The sequence below is a fragment of the Oncorhynchus keta genome, unplaced genomic scaffold (assembly GCF_023373465.1).
Source record: "Oncorhynchus keta strain PuntledgeMale-10-30-2019 unplaced genomic scaffold, Oket_V2 Un_contig_8712_pilon_pilon, whole genome shotgun sequence".
Classification (NCBI taxonomy): Eukaryota; Metazoa; Chordata; class Actinopteri; order Salmoniformes; family Salmonidae; genus Oncorhynchus; species Oncorhynchus keta.
In genome coordinates, this window is record NW_026290195.1 from 39,208 (window position 1) to 61,130 (window position 21,923).

The window sequence follows — 21,923 nt, forward strand, 5'->3', positions numbered from 1 at the left end:
ATGTATCGTCTCAGAAATGTCAGTTTAGCCTTCTCCTGCTAGAATGACCGATATGTATCGTCTCGTCAGAAATGTCAGTTTAGCCTTTTCCCGCAAGAATGACCGATATGTATCGTCTAGTCAGAAATGTCAGTTTAGCCTTCTCCCGCTAGAATGACCGATATGTATCGTCTAGTCAGAAATGTCAGTTTAGCCTTCTCCCGCTAGAATGACCGATATGTATCACTAGTCAGAAATGTCAGTTTAGCCTCCTCCCGCTAGAATGACCGATATGTATCGTCTAGTCAGAAATGTCAGTTTAGCCTTCTCCCGCTAGAATGACCGATATGTATCACTAGTTAGAAATGTCAGTTTAGCCTTCTCCTGCTAGAATGACCTAGTTAGAAATGTCATTTATAGAATGACCGATATGTAGTCAGAAATGTCAGCTTAGCCTTCTCCCGCTAGAATGACCGATATGTATCACTAGTCAGAAATGTCAGTTTAGCCTTCTCCCGCTAGAATGACCGATATGTATCACTAGTCAGAAATGTCAGTTTAGCCTTCTCCGCTAGAATGACCGATATGTATCACTAGTCAGAAATGTCAGTTTAGCCTTCTCCGCTAGAATGACCGATATGTATCACTAGTCAGAAATGTCAGTTTAGCCTTCTCCCGCTAGAATGACCGATATGTATCACTAGTCAGAAATGTCAGTTTAGCCTTCTCCCCGCTAGAATGACCGATATGTATCGTCTAGTCAGAAATCACTCCCCGCTAGAATCAGTATCACTAGTTAGAAATGTCAGTTTAGCCTTCTCCCGCTAGAATGACCGATATGTATCACTAGTCAGAAATGTCAGTTTAGCCTTCTCCCGCTAGAATGACCGATATGTATCACTAGTCAGAAATGTCAGTTTAGCCTTCTCCCGCTAGAATGACCGATATGTATCACTAGTCAGAAATGCAGAAATGTCAGTTTAGCCTTCTCCTGCTAGAATGACCGATATGTATCGTCTAGTCAGAAATGTCAGTTTTAGCCTTCTCCCGCTAGAATGACCGATATGACCGATAGCCTTCTCCCCGCTAGAATGACCGATATGTCTCGTCAGAAATGTCAGTTTAGCTCCGCTAGAATGACCGATATGTCTCGTCAGAAATGTCTAGCCTTCTCTCAGTTGTGAATGACCGATATGTATCGTCTCGTCAGAAATGTCAGTTTAGCTTTTTCCCCGCAAGAATGACCGATATGTATCGTCTAGTCAGAAATGTCAGTTTAGCCTTCTCGCTAGAATGACCGATATGTATCGTCTAGTCAGAAATGTCAGTTTAGCCTTCTCCCCGTTAGAATGACCGATATGTATCACTAGTCAGAAATGTCAGTTTAGCCTCCTCCCGCTAGAATGACCGATATGTACGTTCCTCAGTCAGAAATGTCAGTTTAGCCTTTCTCCCGCTAGAATGACCGATGTATCAATTAGTTAGGAAATGTCAGTTTAGCCTTTCCCGCACGATATGTAGTCAGTTAGAAATGTCAGTTTAGCCTTCTCCCGCTAGAATGGACCGATATGTATCAGAAATGTGTCTAGAATGACGATAGTCAGAAATGTCAGTTTAGCCTTCTCCTGCTAGAATGACCGATATGTCTCGTCAGAAATGTATCTAGAATGACCTAGTCAGAAATGTCAGTTTAGCCTTCTCCCGCTAGAATGACCGATATGTCTCGGCCAGGAAATGTGTTTATCCCGCTAGAATGACCTATGTCTCGTCAGAAATGTCAGTTTAGTCTTCTCCGCTAGAATGACCGATATGTATCGTCTAGTCAGAAATGTCAGTTTAGCCTTCTCCTGCTAGAATGACCGATATGTATCGTCCTCGTCAGAAATGTCTGCTTAGCCTTTTCCCGCAAGAATGACCGATATGTATCGTCTAGTCAGAAATGTCAGTTTAGCCTTCTCCCGCTAGAATGACCGATATGTATCAAGCCTAGTCAGAAATGTCAGTTTAGCCTTCTCGCTAGAATGACCGATATCACTAGTCAGAAATGTCAGCTTAGCCTCCTCCCCGCTAGAATGACCGATATGTATCGTCTAGTCAGAAATGTCAGTTTAGCCTTCTCCAAATGACCGATATGTATCACTAGTTAGAAATGTCAGTTTAGCCTTCTCCCGCTAGAATGACCGATATGTATCGTCTAGTTAGAAAATGTCACTTAGCCTTCTCCCGCTAGAATGACCGATATGTATCGTCTCGTCAGAAATGTCAGTTTAGCCTTCTCCCGCTAGAATGACCGATATGTATCACTAGTCAGAAATGTCAGTTTAGCCTTCTCCTAGAATGACCGATATGTATCACTAGTCAGAAATGTCGTTTAGCCTTCTCCCGCTAGAATGACCGATATGTATCAATTAGTCAGAAATGTCAGTTTAGCCTTCTCCCGCTAGAATGACCGATATGTATCACTAGTCAGAAATGTCAGTTTAGCCTTCTCCCGCTAGAATGACCGATATGTATCACTAGTCAGAAATGTCAGTTTAGCCTTCTCCCGCTAGAATGACCGATATGTATCACTAGTCAGAAATGTCAGTTTAGCCTTCTCCCGCTAGAATGACCGATATGTATCACTAGTCAGAAATGTCAGTTTAGCCTTCTCCCGCTAGAATGACCGATATGTATCACTAGTCAGAAATGTCAGTTTAGCCTTCTCCCGCTAGAATGACCGATATGTATCGTCTAGTCAGAAATGTCAGTTTAGCCTTCTCCCGCTAGAATGACCGATATGTATCACTAGTCAGAAATGTCAGTTTAGCCTTCTCCTGCTAGAATGACCGATATGTATCACTAGTCAGAAATGTCAGTTTAGCCTTCTCCCGCTAGAATGACCGATATGTATCGTCTAGTCAGAAATGTCAGTTTAGCCTTCTCCTGCTAGAATGACCGATATGTATCGTCTCGTCAGAAATGTCAGTTTAGCCTTCTCCCGCTAGAATGACCGATATGTATCGTCTAGTCAGAAATGTCAGTTTAGCCTTCTCCTGCTAGAATGACCGATATGTATCACTAGTCAGAAATGTCAGTTTAGCCTTCTCCCGCTAGAATGACCGATATGTATCACTAGTCAGAAATGTCAGTTTAGCCTTCTCCCGCTAGAATGACCGATATGTATCACTAGTCAGAAATGTCAGTTTAGCCTTCTCCCGCTAGAATGACCGATATGTATCACTAGTCAGAAATGTCAGTTTAGCCTTCTCCCGCTAGAATGACCGATATGTATCACTAGTCAGAAATGTCAGTTTAGCCTTCTCCCGCTAGAATGACCGATATGTATCGTCTAGTCAGAAATGTCAGTTTAGCCTTCTCCCGCTAGAATGACCGATATGTATCACTAGTCAGAAATGTCAGTTTAGCCTTCTCCCGCTAGAATGACCGATATGTATCACTAGTCAGAAATGCCGTTTAGCCTTCTCCCGCTAGAATGACCGATATGTATCACTCCGTCAGAAATGTCAGTTTAGCCTTCTCCGCTAGAATGACCGATATGTATCACTGAGTCAGAAATGTCAGTTTAGCCTTCTCCCGCTAGAATGACCATATGTATCACTAGTCAGAAATGTCAGTTTAGCCTCCTCGCTAGAATGACCGATATGTATCACTAGTCAGAAATGTCAGTTTAGCCTTCTCCCGCTAGAATGACCGATATGTATCACTAGTCAGAAATGTCAGTTTAGCCTTCTCCGCTAGAATGACCGATATGTATCACTAGTCAGAAATGTCAGTTTTAGCTTCTCCGCTAGAATGACCGATGCTATGTATCACTAGTCAGAAATGTCAGTTTAGCCTTCTCCCGCTAGAATGACCGATATGTATCACTAGTCAGAAATGTCAGTTTAGCCTTCTCCCGCTAGAATGACCGATATGTATCACTAGTCAGAAATGTCAGTTTAGCCTTCTCCCGCTAGAATGACCGATATGTATCACTAGTCAGAAATGTCAGTTTAGCCTTCTCCCGCTAGAATGACCGATATGTATCACTAGTCAGAAATGTCAGTTTAGCCTTCTCCGCTAGAATGACCGATATGTATCACTAGTCAGAAATGTCAGTTTAGCCTTCTCCCGCTAGAATGACCGATATGTATCACTAGTCAGAAATGTCAGTTTAGCCTTCTCCCGCTAGAATGACCGATATGTATCACTAGTCAGAAATGTCAGTTTAGCCTTCTCCCGCTAGAATGACCGATATGTATCACTAGTCAGAAATGTCAGTTTAGCCTTCTCCCCGCTAGAATGACCGATATGTATCACTAGTCAGAAATGTCAGTTTAGCCTTCTCCCGCTAGAATGACCGATATGTATCACTAGTCAGAAATGTCAGTTTAGCCTTCTCCCGCTAGAATGACCGATATGTATCACTAGTCAGAAATGTCAGTTTAGCCTTCTCCCGCTAGAATGACCGATATGTATCGTCTAGTGTTGATAGGACAGTCGGCTGTCAGTCACAGAGCGTCGGCAGGAAACACTGCCGTTTTGTCAGTCTGTTCTCTGTCCCCGCCTCGGTGCCGGGGTGTTATTTTTGTAGACTGTGGTTGGCTGCGCTCAAATTTCTTTCTCACGGAGGAGGGAGAGCATGATACGAGTCTTCATCGTCTCTCCTGTGAATGAATTTACACGTCCCGTTTACATGGTAACGAAGAGTTGAAATACACTTTTATTGTTTTGCGGCGTTTCATTAGGATCCCCTTTAGCGGTTGTGAAAGCAGAAGCTACTCTTCCTGGGTTCCACACAAAACACGAAACATAAACAGAACATTACAGACAAGAACAGCTCAAGCACAAAACCCATACATTTTTAAAAATGATACATAACCCTACATATCAATACATACACAAACAAATATTTAGGTCAAATAGGGAGAGGCGTTGAACGGTGAGGTTTTGCTTTATCCATTTTTTAAATGTTTATTTATTTGAAAAGCACATTCCTTCCAGCTCAGGGAATGATTTGTCCCAAATATAAATCTCTTGGATCAGGAGCAGTTAATTACTGGTCAGCTACTCCCTAAACACACTGCAACTCCTTGTTCAGGGTTTCCCAGTGACTTCCCTGGATGTGTTGGCTGACATCAGGGTTTCAGTGACTTCCCCCTGGATGTGTTGGCTGACATCAGGGGTGACTTCCCTGGGCGTGTTGGCTGACGGTGACTTCCCCTGGATGTGGTGGCTGACATCAGGGTTTCAGTGACTTCCTGATGTGTTGGCTGACATCAGGGTTTCAGTGACTTGGCTGACATCAGGGTTTGTGACTTCCCTGGATGTGGTGGCTGACATCAGGGTTTCAGTGACTTCCCTGGACGTGTGTTCAGGGTTTCAGTGACTTCCCATCATCAGGGTTTCAGTGACTTCCCTGGGCGTGTTGGCTGACATCTCAGTGATGTGTTGGCTGACATCAGGGTTTCAGTGACTTCCCTGGATGTGGTGGCTGACATCAGGGTTTCAGTGACTTCCCTGGATGTGGTGGCTGACATCAGGGTTTCAGTGACTTCCCTGGATGTGGTGGCTGACATCAGGGTTTCAGTGACTTCCCCCTGGATGTGTTGGCTGACATCAGGGTTTCAGTGACTTCCCTGGATGTGTTGGCTGTGGTGGCTGGCTGACATCAGGGTTTCAGTGACTTCCCTGGATGTGTTGGCTGACATCAGGAGTTTCGTGGATGTGGTGGCTGACATCAGGGTGAATCAGCAGCATACACGGACACACAGGCTTTGTTTAACATCACATTCACTCATTTCCCCTCGTGTGTTTCATAAGACTTGGCAACCAGGGTGTTGGGTAATAGGCCTTTGGTAATTGTGCTTTGATTGACGACCAGAACAACAAGCGTTGACTCGTTTTATAACAAAAAGTTGTCTGACTGACTGAATAATTCAATCCTTTAATATCCCTTTTCCTATTCATAAATCATTCAACGTCGTTTATATGTTCATGGTATCGCGTCGGGACACGTAAAACCTAAATATCTGGTTTGTATTGAACTAGGATTGGAAGCCCGTGTCGAGGCTTGTCAGTGACCTCTGAAGTGACTCATCGGTGTAGACTTGTGACATTAGACTTGGTTGTTTCAAAAACAAAACAGCTCTTTTTGAACGGGATGTTTAATGTGAACCGAATCGGTGAGAGAGCTGTTCATTTACTCCCTAATTTGCATACCGGTAGGCTACTACTGATTGTTAGCGATTCTCTTCAGGTAAATTATGAAAACATTCGATGAAGATGTTGAGTACCTCACTGCAGGAACAATAGGTAGTAGAGCCTTATTCTGGTCTGACTTTGTATAAAAGTGGGAGTGCACGATATTGCAGGGGGGTCTGGTGGGTCCTCCCCCTGAATTACTTTTGTATTTTAACCCCCCTGCAATTCTATACTGAACAAATATAAATGAACATGCAACAATTTCTAAATGTTTTAGTGCGTTACAGTTCATATAAGGAAATCAGTCTATTGAAATAAATTCATTAGGTCCTAATCTATGAATTTCACATGACTGGGAATACAGATATGCATCGGTTGGTCACAGATACCTTAAAAAAAAAAAAAGGGAAAAAAGGTAGGGGCGTGGATCAGTATCTGGTGTGACCGTTTTCCTCAGGCAGCGCAACACATCTCCTTCACATAGAGTTGATCAGGCTGTTGATTGTGGAACGTTGTCCCACTGCTGTTCAAAGTTGCTGGATATTGGAACACACTGTCATAAACACGTCGATCCAGAGCATCCCAAACATGCTCAATGGGTGACATGTCTGGTGAGTATGCAGGCCATGGAAGAACATTTTCAGCTTGCAGGAATTGTGTTCAGATCCTTGCAACATGGAATCTGCATTGTCGTAATGAAACGATGATGGCGGTGGATGAATGGCACGACAATGGGCCTCAGGATCTCATCACGGTATCTCCGTGCATTCAAATTGCCATCGATAAAATGCCATTGTGTTCATTGTCCGTAGCTTATGCCTGCCCATACCATAACCCCACCATCACCATGGGGCACTCTGTTCACATCAGCAAACCGCTTGCCCACACGACACCATACACATGGTCTGTGGTTGAGGCCGGTTGGACATACTGCCAAATTCTTTAGAACAACGTTGCGGCAGCTTACGGTAGAGAAATTAGCTAACATTATCTGGCAACATTCCTGCAGTCAGTATGCCAATTGCACGCACCCTCAAAACTTGAGACATCTGTGGCATTGTGTTGTGTGACAAAACTACAGCCTTTTATTGTCCCCAGCACAAGGTGCACCTGTGAAATGATCATGCTGTTTAATCGGCTTCTTGATATTCCACACCTGTCAGGTGGATGGATAAAGGATAAACGCTCACTAACAGGGATGTAAACTAATTTGTGCACAACATTTGAGAGAAATAAGCTTTTTGTGCGTATGGAACATTTCTGGGATCTTTTATTTCAGCTCATGAAACACTTTACATGTTGCCTTTATACTTTGGTTCAGTGTATATTGTTTCTCAATAGGGAATCCATGTTTACTTGACAGAACACAATCTTTTAGGTTTTTGCCACAAACTAAAATGAAAGATTTTGTTTTTGCTACAATAAACTAAATCGAAAGAATATACTAGGTGGAGACGTAAACCCAGAAGGTGGAGACGTAAACCCAGAAGGTGGAGACGTAAACCCAGAAGGTGGAGACGTAAACCCAGGAAAGGTGGGACGTAAACCCAGAAAGGTGGAGACGTGAAACCCAGAAGGTGGAGACGTAAACCCAGGAAGGTGGAGACGTAAACCCAGGAAAGGTGGAGACGTAAACCCAGGAAAGGTGGAGACGTAAACCCAGGAAAGGTGGAGACGTGAAAAACCCAGGAAGGTGGGACGTAAACCCAGGAAAGGTGGAGACGTAAACCCAGGAAAGGTGGAGACGTAAACCCAGAAGGTGGAGACCCAGAAGGTGGAGACGTAAACCCAGAAAGGTGGAGACGTAAACCCAGGAAAGGTGGAGACGTAAACCCAGAAGGTGAGACGTAAACCCAGAAGGTGGAGACGTAAACCCAGAAGGTGGAGACGTAAACCCAGGAAAAGGTGGAGACGTAAACCCAGAAGGTGGAGACGTAAACCCAGAAGGTGGAGACGTAAACCCAGGAAGGTGGAGACGTAAACCCAGAAGGTGGAGTAAACCCAGGAAAGGTAAACCCAGAAGGTGGAGACGTAAACCCAGAAAGGTGGAGACGTAAACCCAGAAGGTGGAGACGAAAGGTGGAGCGTAAACCCAGAAGGTGGAGACGTAAACCCAGAAAAGGTGGAGACGTAAACCCAGAAGGTGGAGACGTAAACCCAGAAGGTGGAGACGTAAACCCAGGAAAGGTGGAGACGTAAACCCAGAAGGTGGAGACGTAAACCCAGAAGGTGGAGACGTAAACCCAGGAAAGGTGGAGACGTAAACCCAGAAGGTGGAGACGTAAACCCAGAAGGTGGAGACGTAAACCCAGAAAGGTGGAGACGTAAACCCAGGAAGGTGGGGACGTAAACCCAGAAGGTGGAGACGTAAACCCAGAAGGTGGAGACGTAACCCCAGGAAGGTGGAGACGTAAACCCAGAAGGTGGAGACGTAAACCCAGAAGGTGGAGGCGTAAACCCAGAAGGTGGAGACGTAAACCCCGTAAACCCAGAAGGTGGAGACGTGGAAACCCAGGAAAGGTGGAGCGTAAACCCAGGAAAGGCGTAAGCCCAGGAAAGGTGGACGTAAACCCAGCGTAAACCCAGAAAGGTGGAGACGTAACCCCAGAAGGTGTGAGACGTAAACCCAGAAGGTGGGAGACCCAGAAAGGTGGAGACGTAAACCCAGAGAAGAAGGAGACGTAAACCCAGGAAAGGTGGAGCGTAAACCAGAAGGTAAACCCAGAAGGTGGAGACGACCCAGAAGGTGGAGACGTAAACCCAGAAGGTGGAGACGTAAACCCAGGAAAGGTGAGACGTAAACCCAGGAAGGTGGAGACGTAAACCCAGGAGTAAACCCAGAAGGTGGAGACGTAAACCCAGGAAAGGTGGAGACCCAGAAGGTGTGAGACGTAAACCCAGAAGGTGGAGACGTAAACCCAGAAGGTGGAGACGTAAACCCAGGAAAGGTGGAGACGTAAACCCAGGAAGGTGGAGACGTAAACCCAGAAGGTGGAGACGTAAACCCAGAAGGTGGAGACGTAAACCCAGAAAGGTGGAGACGTAAACCCAGGAAAGGTGGAACGCGTAAACCCAGAAGGTGGAGGCGTAAACCCAGGAAGCGTAAACCCAGGAAAGGTAAACCCAGAAGGTGGAGACGTAAACCCAGAAGGTGGGACGTAAACCCAGAAGGTGGAGACATAAACCCAGGAAAGGTGGAGACGTAAACCCAGAAGGTGGGAAAGTGTGAGAGTAAACCCAGAAGGTGGAGACATAAACCCAGGAAGGTGGAGACGTAAACCCAGAAGGTGGAGGTGGACGTAAACCCAGAAGGTGGACATAAACCCAGGAAAGGTGGACGTAAACCCAGAAGGTGGAGACGTAAACCCAGAAGGTGGGCAGCGTGGGTGGTGTACCTGGCTGGTACGCAGCTGGCTCTCCCGGGCCACGAGGGCGGCGCTCTGCGATGGTCAGATCAAAGTCCTGGAGCACTGGAGCCAGGGCACAGCCCCCTCCGGCCCACTTCAGACGCTGCTCTATACTGCCCTCTAGTGATGCCAGCTTCTCCTGCAGGAGAGGACAGATCAATTAAAAAAACACAGACACACAGTCATTAAAGGACTCAGACCAGAGAGAAAAGAGAGCATTTTATTTACAGGAGTAGCTAAGAGTAACGGTCTAGTTAGCTATCAAGGTTAGTTAGCCTAGAGGAGGCAGGTCTAGTGGTTAGAGGTTGCCAGATTGGTCAGCAGGTAGCCTAGTGGTTGGTCAGGTAGCCGTTGGGCAAGTAACTGAAGGTTGCTGGATCGAATCCCCGAGCTGACAAGGTAAAAATCTGTCATTCTGCCCCCTGAACAAGGCAGTTAACCCCACTGTTCCTCGGCCGTCATTGTAAAAAATGATTTGTTCTCAACTGACTTGCCAAGTTAAATAAGGTGAAATAAAAAACATAAATGATAATTGGTGATGACTGACCTGGACAGCAGCGATGGCCGCCTCGTCCTGGCTGAGTTTGTAAAGCTTCTTCTTCATGCTACTGAGGATGATGGAGCGAGGAGGAGGGCTCACACTCATCGGCTGGGTCCTAGGGCCGAGCACGTCCTCATGCTGCCACTGGAACACAGACAGAGGACGGGGTTAAAGGTTAAATCCATCCCAAAAACACTACTTCCTATGATTAACAGTGTTAAATAACACTGATACGTGAAAACAATGTTTTTTTTGTGAAGGAATATTTTAATTTTGTCGTCGTAGCAACAGTGAAAATCTGTTGCAGCTCAAGTGTTGAAGGAATAACACATGTGAAAATCTTGAAGCTCTAAGATTAACAATATTTATTTTTGTGAATTAATATTTCATTTTTTGTCGTCTTAACAAGGTTGGTAGCAACATGTGAAAATCTGTTTTCAGCTCAAGTCGACTACAAAACCCACAATACAATGCTCTCTCTGGGGTTGGCCAGCTAGCAAACGTAGCTACACAGAATAATACCAAAGTCAATATCAGCATGTGAAGTAGCTAGCTAGCTGTAAAAACAAAAACGTGCAACTCTGCTACCCAGAGAGAGTGCAGAGAACGGCAACAAGGGCCCGTGCCTCAGACACAAAGGGACGCATTACGAGATGGTACTTGGTTGAATAATTTGGTACACTGTAGATTGAGCACATACTGTATATACGTTGTCATGACGATATAAACTTGATATATACTTGTTCTAGAACGGTCTACTGGCTGATACAGCAATCTGGAGTGAAGGTAATGGTTTTAAAACCGTTATGAAATGTGATAACACATTATCTCCTGTGACAGAACCATGTACTCTCCATGACCAACAGTATGTGGACACCTGATCGTCAAAACGTCTCATTCCAAAATCACAGGCATTAATACGGAGTTGGTCCCCCCTTTGCTGCTATAACAGCCTCCACTCTTCTGGGAAGGCTTTCCACTAGATGTTGGAACATTGCTGCTATAACAGCCTCCACTCTTCTAGGAAGGCTTTCCACTAGATGTTGGAACATTGTTGCTATAACAGCCCCCAACTCTTCGAGGAAGGCTTTCCACTAGATGTTGGAACATTGCTGCTATAACAGCCCCCACTCTTCTGGGAAGGCTTTCCACTAGATGTTGGAACATTGCTGCCCCCACTCTTCTGGGACTTGTTTCCATTCAGCCACAAGAGCCTTAGGGAGGTCGGGCACTGATGTTGGAGGCATTAGGCCTGGCTCACAGTCAGCGTTCCAATTCATCCCAGAGGTGTCCGATGGGGTTGAGGTCAGGGCTCTGTGCAGGCCAGTCAAGATCTTCCAGACTGAGCTCGAAAAACAATTTCTGTATGGACCTGGCTTTGTGCACGGGGGATTTGTCATGCTGAAACAGGAAAGGGACTTCCCCAAACTGTTGCCACAAAGTTGGAAGCACAGAATCTTCTAGAATGTCATTGTATGCTGTAGAGTTAAGATTTCCCTTCACTGGAACTAAGGGACCTGAACCATGAAAAACAGCCCCAGCCCATTATTCCTCCTCCACCAAACTTTACAGTTGTCACTATGCATTGGGGCAGGTAGCGTTCTCCTGGCATCCGCCAAACCCAGATTCGTCCATCGGGCTGACAGATGGTGAAGCGTGATTCATCCCTCCAGAGAAAACCTTTCCACTGCTCCAGAGTCCAGAGGTGGCGTGCTTCACATCACTCCAGCCTAGACGCTTGGCATTACGCATGGTGATCTTAGGCTTGCTGTGCGGCTGCTCTGCCATGGAAAAACCCATTTCATGAAGCTCGACGAACAGTTCTTGTGCCGACGTTGCTTCCAGAAGGCAGTTGGGAACTCAGCAGTGAGTGTTGCAACCGAGGACTGACGATTCTTAAGAGCTACACGCTTCAGTACTCTGCGGTCCTGTTCTGGGAGCTTGTGTGGCCTACCACTTCGCGACTGGGCCGTTGTTGCTCCTAGAGGTTTCCACTTCACAATAACAGCACTCACAGTTGACCGGGGGCAGCTCTCGCTGGGCAGAAGTTTGACCAGCTGACTTGTTGGAAAGGTGGCATCCTATGACGGTGCCACGTTGAGTCACTGAGTTCTTCAGTACGGGCCATTCTATTGCCAACGCTTGTCTATGGAGATTGCATGGCGGTGTGCTTGATTTTATACACCTGTCAGCAACACTTTGTGGCTTAAATAGCCGAATCCACACATTCTAATGGGTGTCCATATACTCGTGTGTGTATATATATATATATATATCCCTCCTCTCACACAGAGACAGGACAGGGTTAACCCCCACCCCTCCTCTCACACAGAGACAGGACAGGGTTAACCCCCCCCACCCCTCCTCTCACACAGAGACAGGACAGGGTTAACCCCCCCCACCCCTCCTCTCACACAGAGACAGGACAGGGTTAACCCCCCACCCCCCCTCTCACACAGAGACAGGACAGGGTTAACCCCCCCCCCCTCCTCTCACACAGAGACAGGACAGGGTTAACCCCACCCCCTCCTCTCACACAGAGACAGGACATGGTTAACCCCCCACCCCTCCTCTCACACTGGGACACACAGAGACAGGACATGGTTAACCCCCCCCACCCCTCCTCTCACACTGGGACACACAGAGACAGGACATGGTTAACCCCCACCCCCCTCCTCTCACACTGGGACACACAGAGACAGGACATGGTTAACCCCCACCCCTCCTCTCACCTGGAACATGGTGATGTGTAGCTGGGTGCGTTGCAGGGAGACCTTGGCAGCGTCCAGGCTGGTCTCCAGGCGTCTGAGCAGGTCCAGTTTCTTCCAGGCCGTGTCGTAGGAGGACGCCAGCACCGTGCCTCTGTTCAGTAGCAGCTGAGACATACGGCCTGCGCCCAGACCCTGCACCACCGTCTGCTTACACAACTCATCCAGCGACACCTGGACAATTAACAACCACACGTTTAAAATCAGCACTAAACATGTATGAAGACGACATAACGTTTTGATGGATCAGGTCCGTAAACACGGCCTCCTTCCCACCTTGCCGTCGGACAGGTCCTTGGCCTCCACCTGCGCGGTGAGATCCAGACCCAGGGCGGACAGAGTGCTGCAGAGAGACAGACCCAGGGTCTGGGTGGGAAGACCAATCAGCATCTGACGGACAAACTCCGCTGTGAACGCCTTGATGGGCCGGGTCATCTGCTCCTCGCTCACTACCACCGGCCGCCGCCCGGAACACGGGACCTGGTTAGACCCCCACCCCCAGACCCACTACTGGGCCGTTGGAGGGAGGAGGGTCCTCAGACACTGGGGGCACGTCACCTGGGAGGGAGGGAGGGAGGGGGAGAGAGAGGGGGTCAAACGACACTATATATATAATGTTTCAGATACCGTTTCATAAGGCTGGGAATTGCCAGGGACCCGCGATACAATATTATGATGATACATAGGTGGAGATACGATATGTATTTAGATTCCTACGAGTCTTTATGGATTACTATTCCATAGAGATTTCTATTGTGATTCGATGTTCCAAACATACTGCTCACTAAACGTCTGCTGCAGAGAGACGAGAGAAAACAAGATTAGGTCAGCCGCGGAGACAGAAGCCGCGGAGACAGAAGCCGCGGAGACAGAAGCCGCGGAGACAGAAGCCGCGGAGACAGAAGCCGCGGAGACAGAAGCCGCGGAGACAGAAGCCGCGGAGACAGAAGCCGCGGAGACAGAAGCCAGCGGAGACAGAAGCCGCGGAGACAGAAGCCTCTGAGACAGAAGCCTTGAGACAGAAGCCGGGAGACAGAAGCCGCGGAGACAGAAGCCGCGGAGACAGAAGCCGCGGAGACAGAAGCCGCGGAGACAGAAGCCGCGGAGGGAGACAGAAGCCGCGGAGACAGAAGCCGCGGAGACAGAAGCCGCGGAGACAGAAGCCGCGGAGACAGAAGCCTGCGGAGACAGAAGCCGCGGAGACAGAAGCCGCGGAGACAGAAGCCGCTGGAACAGAAGCCGCGGAGACAGAAGCCGCGGAGACAGAAGCCGCATGGAGACAGAAGCCGCTGGAGACAGAAGCCGCGGAGACAGAAGCCGCGGAGACAGAAGCCGCGGAGACAGAAGCCGCGGAGACAGAAGCCGCGGGAGACAGAAGCCGCGGAGACAGAAGCCATAGAGACAGAAGCCGCGGAGACAGAAGCCGCGGAGACAGAAGCCGTCTGGAGACAGAAGCCGCGGAGACAGAAGCCGTGGAGACAGAAGCCGTCTTGGAGACAGAAGCCGCGAAACAGAAGCCATGGAGACAGAAGCCGCGGAAACAGAAGCCATGGAGACAGAAGCCGCGGAAACAGAAGCCATGGAGACAGAAGCCGCGGAAACAGAAGCCATGGAGACAGAAGCCGCGGAGACAGAAGCCATGGAGACAGAAGCCGCGGAAACAGAAGCCGCGGAGACAGAAGCCCGGAGACAGAAGCCGCGGAGACAGAAGCCGCGGAGACAGAAGCCGCGGAGACAGAAGCCATGGAGACAGAAGCCGCGGAGACAGAAGCCGCGGAGACAGAAGCCGCGGAGACAGAAGCCGCGGAGACAGAAGCCGCGGAGACAGAAGCCGCGGAGACAGAAGCCGCGGAGACAGAAGCCGCGGAGACAGAAGCCGCGGAGACAGAAGCCGCGGAGACAGAAGCCGCGGAGACAGAAGCCGCGGAGACAGAAGCCGCGGAGACAGAAGCCGCGGAGACAGAAGCCGCGGAGACAGAAGCCGCGGAGACAGAAGCCGCGGAGACAGAAGCCGCGGAGACAGAAGCCGCGGAGACAGAAGCCGCGGAGACAGAAGCCGCGGAGACAGAAGCCGTGGAGACAGAAGCGCGGAGACAGAAGCCGCGGAGACAGAAGCCGTGGAGACAGAAGCCGTGGAGACAGAAGCCGTGGAGACAGAAGCCGCGGAGACAGAAGCCGCGGAGACAGAAGCCGCGGAGACAGAAGCCGCGGAGACAGAAGCCGCGGAGACAGAAGCCGCGGAGACAGAAGCCGTGGAGACAGAAGCCGTGGAGACAGAAGCCGCGGAGACAGAAGCCGCGGAGACAGAAGCCATGGAGACAGAAGCCATGGAGATAGCGGTGCTGAAAACCAACTGGCTCCATTTTAGACAGTTGGAGAACAAGCTGAGAGAACATCCTGGAGTTCTGGAGCAGGAACAGTCAACTAGCAATCGTCAAAACGGTACGATATATTGTCAATAATAATATCCTGATAAGTATCTGTTTTGATTTATTTTGACCTTTATTTAACTAGGCAAGTCAGTTAAGAACAAATTCTTATTTTCAATGACGGCCGAGGAACAGTGGGTTAACTGCCTGTTCAGGGGCAGAACGACAGATTTGTACCTTGTCAGCTGGGGGATTTGAACTTGCAACCTTTCGGTTACTAGTCCAACGCTCTAACCACTAGGCTACCCTGCCGCCACCTACACTCTAACCACTAGGCTACCCTGCCGCCTCTACACTCTAACCACCAGGCTACCCTGCCGCCTCTACACTCTAACCACCAGGCTACCCTGCCGCCTCTACACTCTAACCACCAGGCTACCCTGCCGCCTCTACACTCTAACCACCAGGCTACGCTGCCGCCTCTACACTCTAACCACTTGGCTACCCTGCCGCCTCTGCACTCTAACCACTAGGCTACCCTGCCGCCTCTACACCTAACCACCTGGCACTCTAACCACCAGGCTACCCTGCCGCCTCTACACTCTAACCACTAGGCTACCCTGCCACCTCTACACTCTAACCACTTGGCTACCCTGCCGCCTCTACACTCTAACCACTAGGCTACCCTGCCGCCTCTACACTCTAACCACTAGGCTACCCTGTATTCTCCGCCTCTACACTCTAAGTGTCTATTCTCACCCTGAGTGAAGGCACAGAGAGACTATAAAGCCATCAGTATTCTCACCAGAGAGTGTCTGAAGGATCCACACAGAGAGACTATAAAATCAGTATTCTCAACAGACCAGAGAGTGTCTGAGTGAAGGATCCACCCTCACCAGAGAATGTCTGAGTGAAGGCCACCTATAAAGCCATCAGTATTCTAACCACTAGGATCCACACCTCAGTATTCTCACCAGAGAGTGTCTACACTCTCAGTGTCTGAGAGTGTCTGAGTGAAGGATCCACACAGAGAGACTATAAAGCCATCAGTATTCTCACCAGAGAGTGTCTGAGTGAAGGATCCACACAGAGAGACTATAAAGCCATCAGTATTCTCACCAGAGTGTCTGAGTGAAGGATCCACACAGAGAGACTATAAAGCCATCAGTATTCTCACCAGAGTGTCTGAGCGAAGGATCCACACAGAGAGACTATAAAGCCATCAGTATTCTCACCAGAGAGTGTCTGACCGAAGGATCCACACAGAGAGACTATAAAGTCAGTGTTCTCACCAGAGAGTGTCTGAGTGAAGGATCCACACAGAGAGACTATAAAGTCAGTATTCTCACCAGAGAGTGTCTGAGCGAAGGATCCACACAGAGAGACTATAAAGCCATCAGTATTCTCACCAGAGTGTCTGAGTGAAGGATCCACACAGAGAGACTATAAAGCCATCAGTATTCTCACCAGTGTCTGAGCGAAGGATCCACACAGAGAGACTATAAAGTCAGTGTTCTCACCAGAGAGTGTCTGAGCGAAGGATCCACACAGAGAGACTATAAAGCCATCAGTATTCTCACCAGAGAGTGTCTGAGCGAAGGATCCACACAGAGAGACTATAAAGCCATCAGTATTCTCACCAGAGAGTGTCTGAGTGAAGGATCCACACAGAGAGACTATAAAGCCATCAGTATTCTCACCAGAGAGTGTCTGAGCGAAGGATCCACACAGCCTGAAAAACTCCCTGATGGTTTGGAGTCTCTTGAGGAAGAAGATCTCCTCCAGAACATGTCTGTGAGGACCGCTGTGGAAGAAATGGACCTGGGCCGCCCGCGCCTCACGCATCACATCCACCTTCCGCCACGCCGGCGGCACCTCCATGGAAATCATCTAGAGAGGAGAGGAAATAACATTGATGAGAGACGGGAGGGTGTGAGAAGAAAGGAATAGCCTGAGATAAAAGTGACAAACAAATGGAATGTGGAGTGAAGAGGAATAACATCGTTGAGAGAAGGGAGGGAGTGAGAAGAAAGGAATAGCCTGAGATAAAAGTGACAAACAAATGGAATGTGGAGTGAAGAGGAATAACATCGTTAAGAGAGGGAGGGAGTGAGAAGAAAGGAATAGCCTGAGATAAAAGTGACAAACAAATGGAATGGGAGTGAAGAGGAATAACAAGACAAAGATGAGTTTAAGAGGAAATAGTGAGATTGACAAACAAAAAGAGAAGAGGAATAAAAGAGAGAGGGGAAAGAATAGCCTGAGATGAGTGACAAACAAATGGCTGGAGTGAAGAGGAATAACATTGAGAGAGAGGAGGCTGAGAAGAAGGGGAAAGCCTGAGATTGACAAACAAATGGAATGTGAGTGAAGAGGAATAAGATTGAGAAAGAGACGGGAGGCTGAGAGAGGGGAAAGAGATTGAGAAAGAGAGAGGGGAAAGAGATTGAGAAAGAGGGAGGGTGAGAGAGGAAAGCCTGAGATAAAAGTGACAAACAAATGGAATGTGGAGTGAAGAGGAATAACATTGAGAAAGAGGAGGCTGAGAAGAAAGGAAAGAGATTGACAAACAAATGGAATGTGGAGAAGAGGGTGAGAGACGGGAGGGGAGAAGAAAGGAATTGAGATAAAAGACAAACAAATGGAATGAGAGGGGAAGAGATCGAGAAAGGGAGTGAGAAGAGGAATAGCCTGAGATAAAAGTGACAAACAAATGGAATTGGAGAAAGAGAAGGCTGAGGGAGGGGAAAGAGATTGAGAAAGAGAGAGGCTGAGAGGGGAAAGAGATTGAGAAAGAGAGAGGCTGAGAGATGGGAAAGAGATTGAGAAAGAGAGAGGGTGAGAGGGGAAAGAGATTGAGAAAGAGAGAGGGCTGAGAGAGGGGAAAGAGATTGAGAAAGAGAGAGGCTGAGAGAGGGGAAAGAGATTGAGAAAGAGAGAGGCTGAGAGAGGGGAAAGAGATTGAGAAAGAGAGAGGGTGAGAGAGGAAAGAGATTGAGAAAGAGAGAGGCTGAGAGAGGAAAGAGATTGAGAAAGAGCTTGAGAAAGAGATTGAGAAAGAGCTTGAGAAAGAGAGAGGGTGAGAGGAAAGAGATTGAGAAAGAGAGAGGGTGAGAGGGGAAAGAGATTGAGAAAGAGAGAGGGTGAGAGAGGAAAGAGATTGAGAAAGAGAGAGGGTGAGAGAGAAAGAGATTGAGAGGGGGAAAGAGAGAGGGAGAGGCTGAGAGGGAAAGAGATTGAGAAAGAGAGAGGGGTGAGAGAGGAAAGAGATTGAGAAAGAGAGAGGGTGAGAGAGGGGAAAGAGATTGAGAAAGAGAGAGGGTGAGAGACTGGGGAAAGAGATTGAGAAAGAGAGGCTGAGAGAGGGGAAAGAGATTGAGAAAGAGAGAGGGTGAGAGAGGGGAAAGAGATTGAGAAAGAGAGGCTGAGAGAGGAAAGAGATTGAGAAAGAGTGAGGACATTGAGGAAGTAGGTGTGTTACCTTCTCTGTGAGCTGCCCGAAGGCGGTCTCCAGCTGAGCAAACATGCCATCGAAGGCCACCAGCAGCATCTGACCTGAAATATAACCAATTAACCTGTCCCATCTTAGGAGAGTCCTGTCCCACGGTGTCCATACTGGCCCCTGGAGGCTGCATCAGCTGGCAGTACTGGGCCCGCAACATCCTGCAATGTAACATAACCAATTAACACGAACCCTACTGCCTGTCTGTTCCCAGTACTGGGCCCACAACATCCTGAAATATAACATAACCAATTAACACGAACCCTACTGCCTGTCTGTTCCCAGTACTGGGCCCACAACATCCTGAAATATAACATAACCAATTAACACGAACCCTACTGCCTGTCTGTTCCCAGTACTGGGCCCACAACATCCTGCAATATAACATAACCAATTAACACGAACCCTACTGCCTGTCTGTTCCCAGTACTGGGCCCACAACATCCTGCAATATAACATAACCAATTAACACGAACCCTACTGCCTGTCTGTTCCCAGTACTGGGCCCACAACATCCTGAAATATAACCAATTAACACGAACCCTACTGCCTGTCTGTTCCCAGTACTGGGCCCACAACATCCTGCAATATAACATAACCAATTAACACGAACCCTACTGCCTGTCTGTTCCCAGTACTGGGCCCACAACATCCTGAAATATAACCAATTAACACGAACCCTACTGCCTGTCTGTTCCCAGTACTGGGCCCACAACATCCTGAAATATAACATAACCAATTAACACGAACCCTACTGCCTGTCTGTTCCCAGTACTGGGCCCACAACATCCTGAAATATAACCAATTAACACGAACCCTACTGCCTGTCTGTTCCCAGTACTGGGCCCTCAACATCCTGAAATATAACATAACCAATTAACACGAACCCTACTGCCTGTCTGTTCCCAGTACTGGGCCCACAACATCCTGAAATATAATATAACCAATTAACACGAACCCTACTGCCTGTCTGTTCCCAGTACTGGGCCCACAACATCCTGAATATATAACACGAACCCTACTGCCTGTCTGTTCCCAGTATAACCAATATAACACGAACCCTACTGCCTGTCTGTTCCCAGTACTGGGCCCACAACATCCTGAAATATAACATAACCAATTAACATGAACCCTACTGCCTGTCTGTTCCCAGTACTGGGCCCACAACATCCTGCAATATAACATAACCAATTAACACGAACCCTACTGCCTGTCTGTTCCCAGTACTGGGCCCACAACATCCTGAAATATAACCAATTAACACGAACCCTACTGCCTGTCTGTTCCCAGTACTGGGCCCACAACATCCTGAAATATAACATAACCAATTAACACGAACCCTACTGCCTGTCTGTTCCCAGTACTGGGCCCACAACATCCTGAAATATAACATAACCAATTAACACGAACCCTACTGCCTGTCTGTTCCCAGTACTGGGCCCACAACATCCTGAAATATAACATAACCAATTAACATGAACCCTACTGCCTGTCTGTTCCCAGTACTGGGCCCACAACATCCTGCAATATAACATAACCAATTAACACGAACCCTACTGCCTGTCTGTTCCCCTGTTCTAACCTGGTGATGTGGAGACAGTGTCTGTTCTAACCTGGTGATGTGGAGACAGTGTCTGTTCTAACCTGGTGATGTGGAGACAGTGTCTGTTCTAACCTGGTGATGTGGAGACAGTGTCTGTTCTAACCTGGTGATGTGGAGACAGTGTCTGTTCTAACCTGGTGATGTGGAGACAGTGTCTGTTCTAACCTGGTGATGTGGAGACAGTGTCTGTTCTAACCTGGTGATGTGGAGACAGTGTCTGTTCTAACCTGGTGATGTGGAGACAGTGTCTGTTCTAACCTGGTGATGTGGAGACAGTGTCTGTTCTAACCTGGTGATGTGGAGACAGTGTCTGTTCTAACCTGGTGATGTGGAGACAGTGTCTGTTCTAACCTGGTGATGTGGAGACAGTGTCTGTTCTAACCTGGTGATGTGGAGACAGTGTCTGTTCTAACCTGGTGATGTGGAGACAGTGTCTGTTCTAACCTGGTGATGTGGAGACAGTGTCTGTTCTAACCTGGTGATGTGGAGACAGTGTCTGTTCCTCTGTTCTAACCTGGTGATGTGGAGACACTGTGTGTCCACCTCGTGCTCCAGGCCCATGGCGGCGCTGCGGAGGTGTGTGTGCAGGGCGTCGGCCAGCCCCTGCAGGGAGACCCCGTCTGCACACTGCTCCACTAAGAGGTCCAGCTCCGACAGCATGGTCTCCAGGGTGGTCTCGCCCTTCAACATGCAGCGTAGAGCCTCCGGGAAGATGATCTGACGGAAGTTAGTGTTCAGCTCCTGGGAGGGAGGGGAGGAAGGGAGGGGAGGAAGGGAGGGAGGGGAGGAAGGGAGGGGGGGAGGGAGGGAGGGAGGGAGGGAGGGAGGGAGGGGAGGAAGGAAGGGGAGGGAGGGAGGGAGGGAGGGAGGGGAGGAAGGGAGGGAGGGAGGGAGGGAGGAAGGGGAGGGAGGGGAGGGAGGGAAGGAAGGAAGGAAGGAAGGAAGGAAGGAAGGAAGGAAGGAAGGAAGGAAGGAAGGAAGGAAGGAAGGAAGGAAGGAAGGAAGGAAGGAAGGGAGAGAGAGAGAGAGAGATCAGCCAGAAAGACAAGCGGACCAGTAAAGGTGGACAACGTCATTCTGATAACATTGGTGAGGGGTTCTGTTACACTTCCCAAGTTAGAGACCCACTTTCACCACAACGCAACACTTCAAAATGTATCTCTCTGGTCTCCTACATGTTGTCCTCTAACCCAGGGTTTCACAAACTCGGTCCTGGGGCCCCCTCTGTGTACACCTTTACAGGTTTCCCCCTAGCACTACACAGCCAGTTCAAATAATCAAAGCTTGATAAGTTGGTCATTTGTGTGGTGCTAGGGGGAAAAAACTCAATGTGAACCCCCGGGGGGGTCTAGATAGATACTATTGAGACATTCATGTCCTGTATGTCTAGATAGTATATTAGGTTTCAACACGTCCTGTATGTCTAGATAGTATATTAGGTTTCAACATGTCTAGATAGTATATTAGGTGTCAACATGTCCTGTATGTCTAGATAGTATATTAGGTGTCAACATGTCCTGTATGTCTAGATAGTATATTAGGTGTCAACATGTCTAGATAGTATATCA

The 21,923-nt window shown here is 48.3% G+C and overlaps 3 protein-coding genes across 3 annotated transcripts; 1 reads left to right on the top strand and 2 right to left on the bottom strand.

The window, feature by feature from the left end:
• Nucleotides 1–5,588: 5,588 nt before the first annotated feature.
• LOC127926944 (serine/threonine-protein kinase SMG1-like) lies at nt 5,589–13,316 on the bottom strand. Its single transcript, XM_052512570.1, has 5 exons — nt 13,158–13,316; nt 12,846–13,055; nt 10,120–10,257; nt 9,561–9,711; nt 5,589–5,695 (listed from the first exon to the last, which is right to left on the bottom strand). The coding sequence occupies exons 1-5, from the start codon at nt 13,314–13,316 to the stop codon at nt 5,589–5,591; spliced, it is 765 nt and encodes a 254-aa protein (XP_052368530.1).
• Nucleotides 13,317–14,154: 838 nt separating this feature from the next.
• LOC127926945 (translation initiation factor IF-2-like) lies at nt 14,155–15,712 on the top strand. The gene is given in 3 exon segments (XM_052512571.1): nt 14,155–14,258; nt 14,578–14,966; nt 14,969–15,712. Coding segments are annotated over 3 exon segments (774 nt in total). The 3' UTR covers nt 15,250–15,712.
• Nucleotides 15,713–16,005: 293 nt separating this feature from the next.
• Nucleotides 16,006–21,096, bottom strand: LOC127926946 (serine/threonine-protein kinase SMG1-like; the record flags this gene model as incomplete). Its single annotated transcript, XM_052512572.1, has 4 exons — nt 16,006–16,010; nt 16,951–17,140; nt 18,826–18,913; nt 20,870–21,096. Coding segments are annotated over 4 exons (510 nt in total), but the record flags the coding sequence as incomplete, so codon positions are not given.
• Nucleotides 21,097–21,923: the final 827 nt, after the last annotated feature.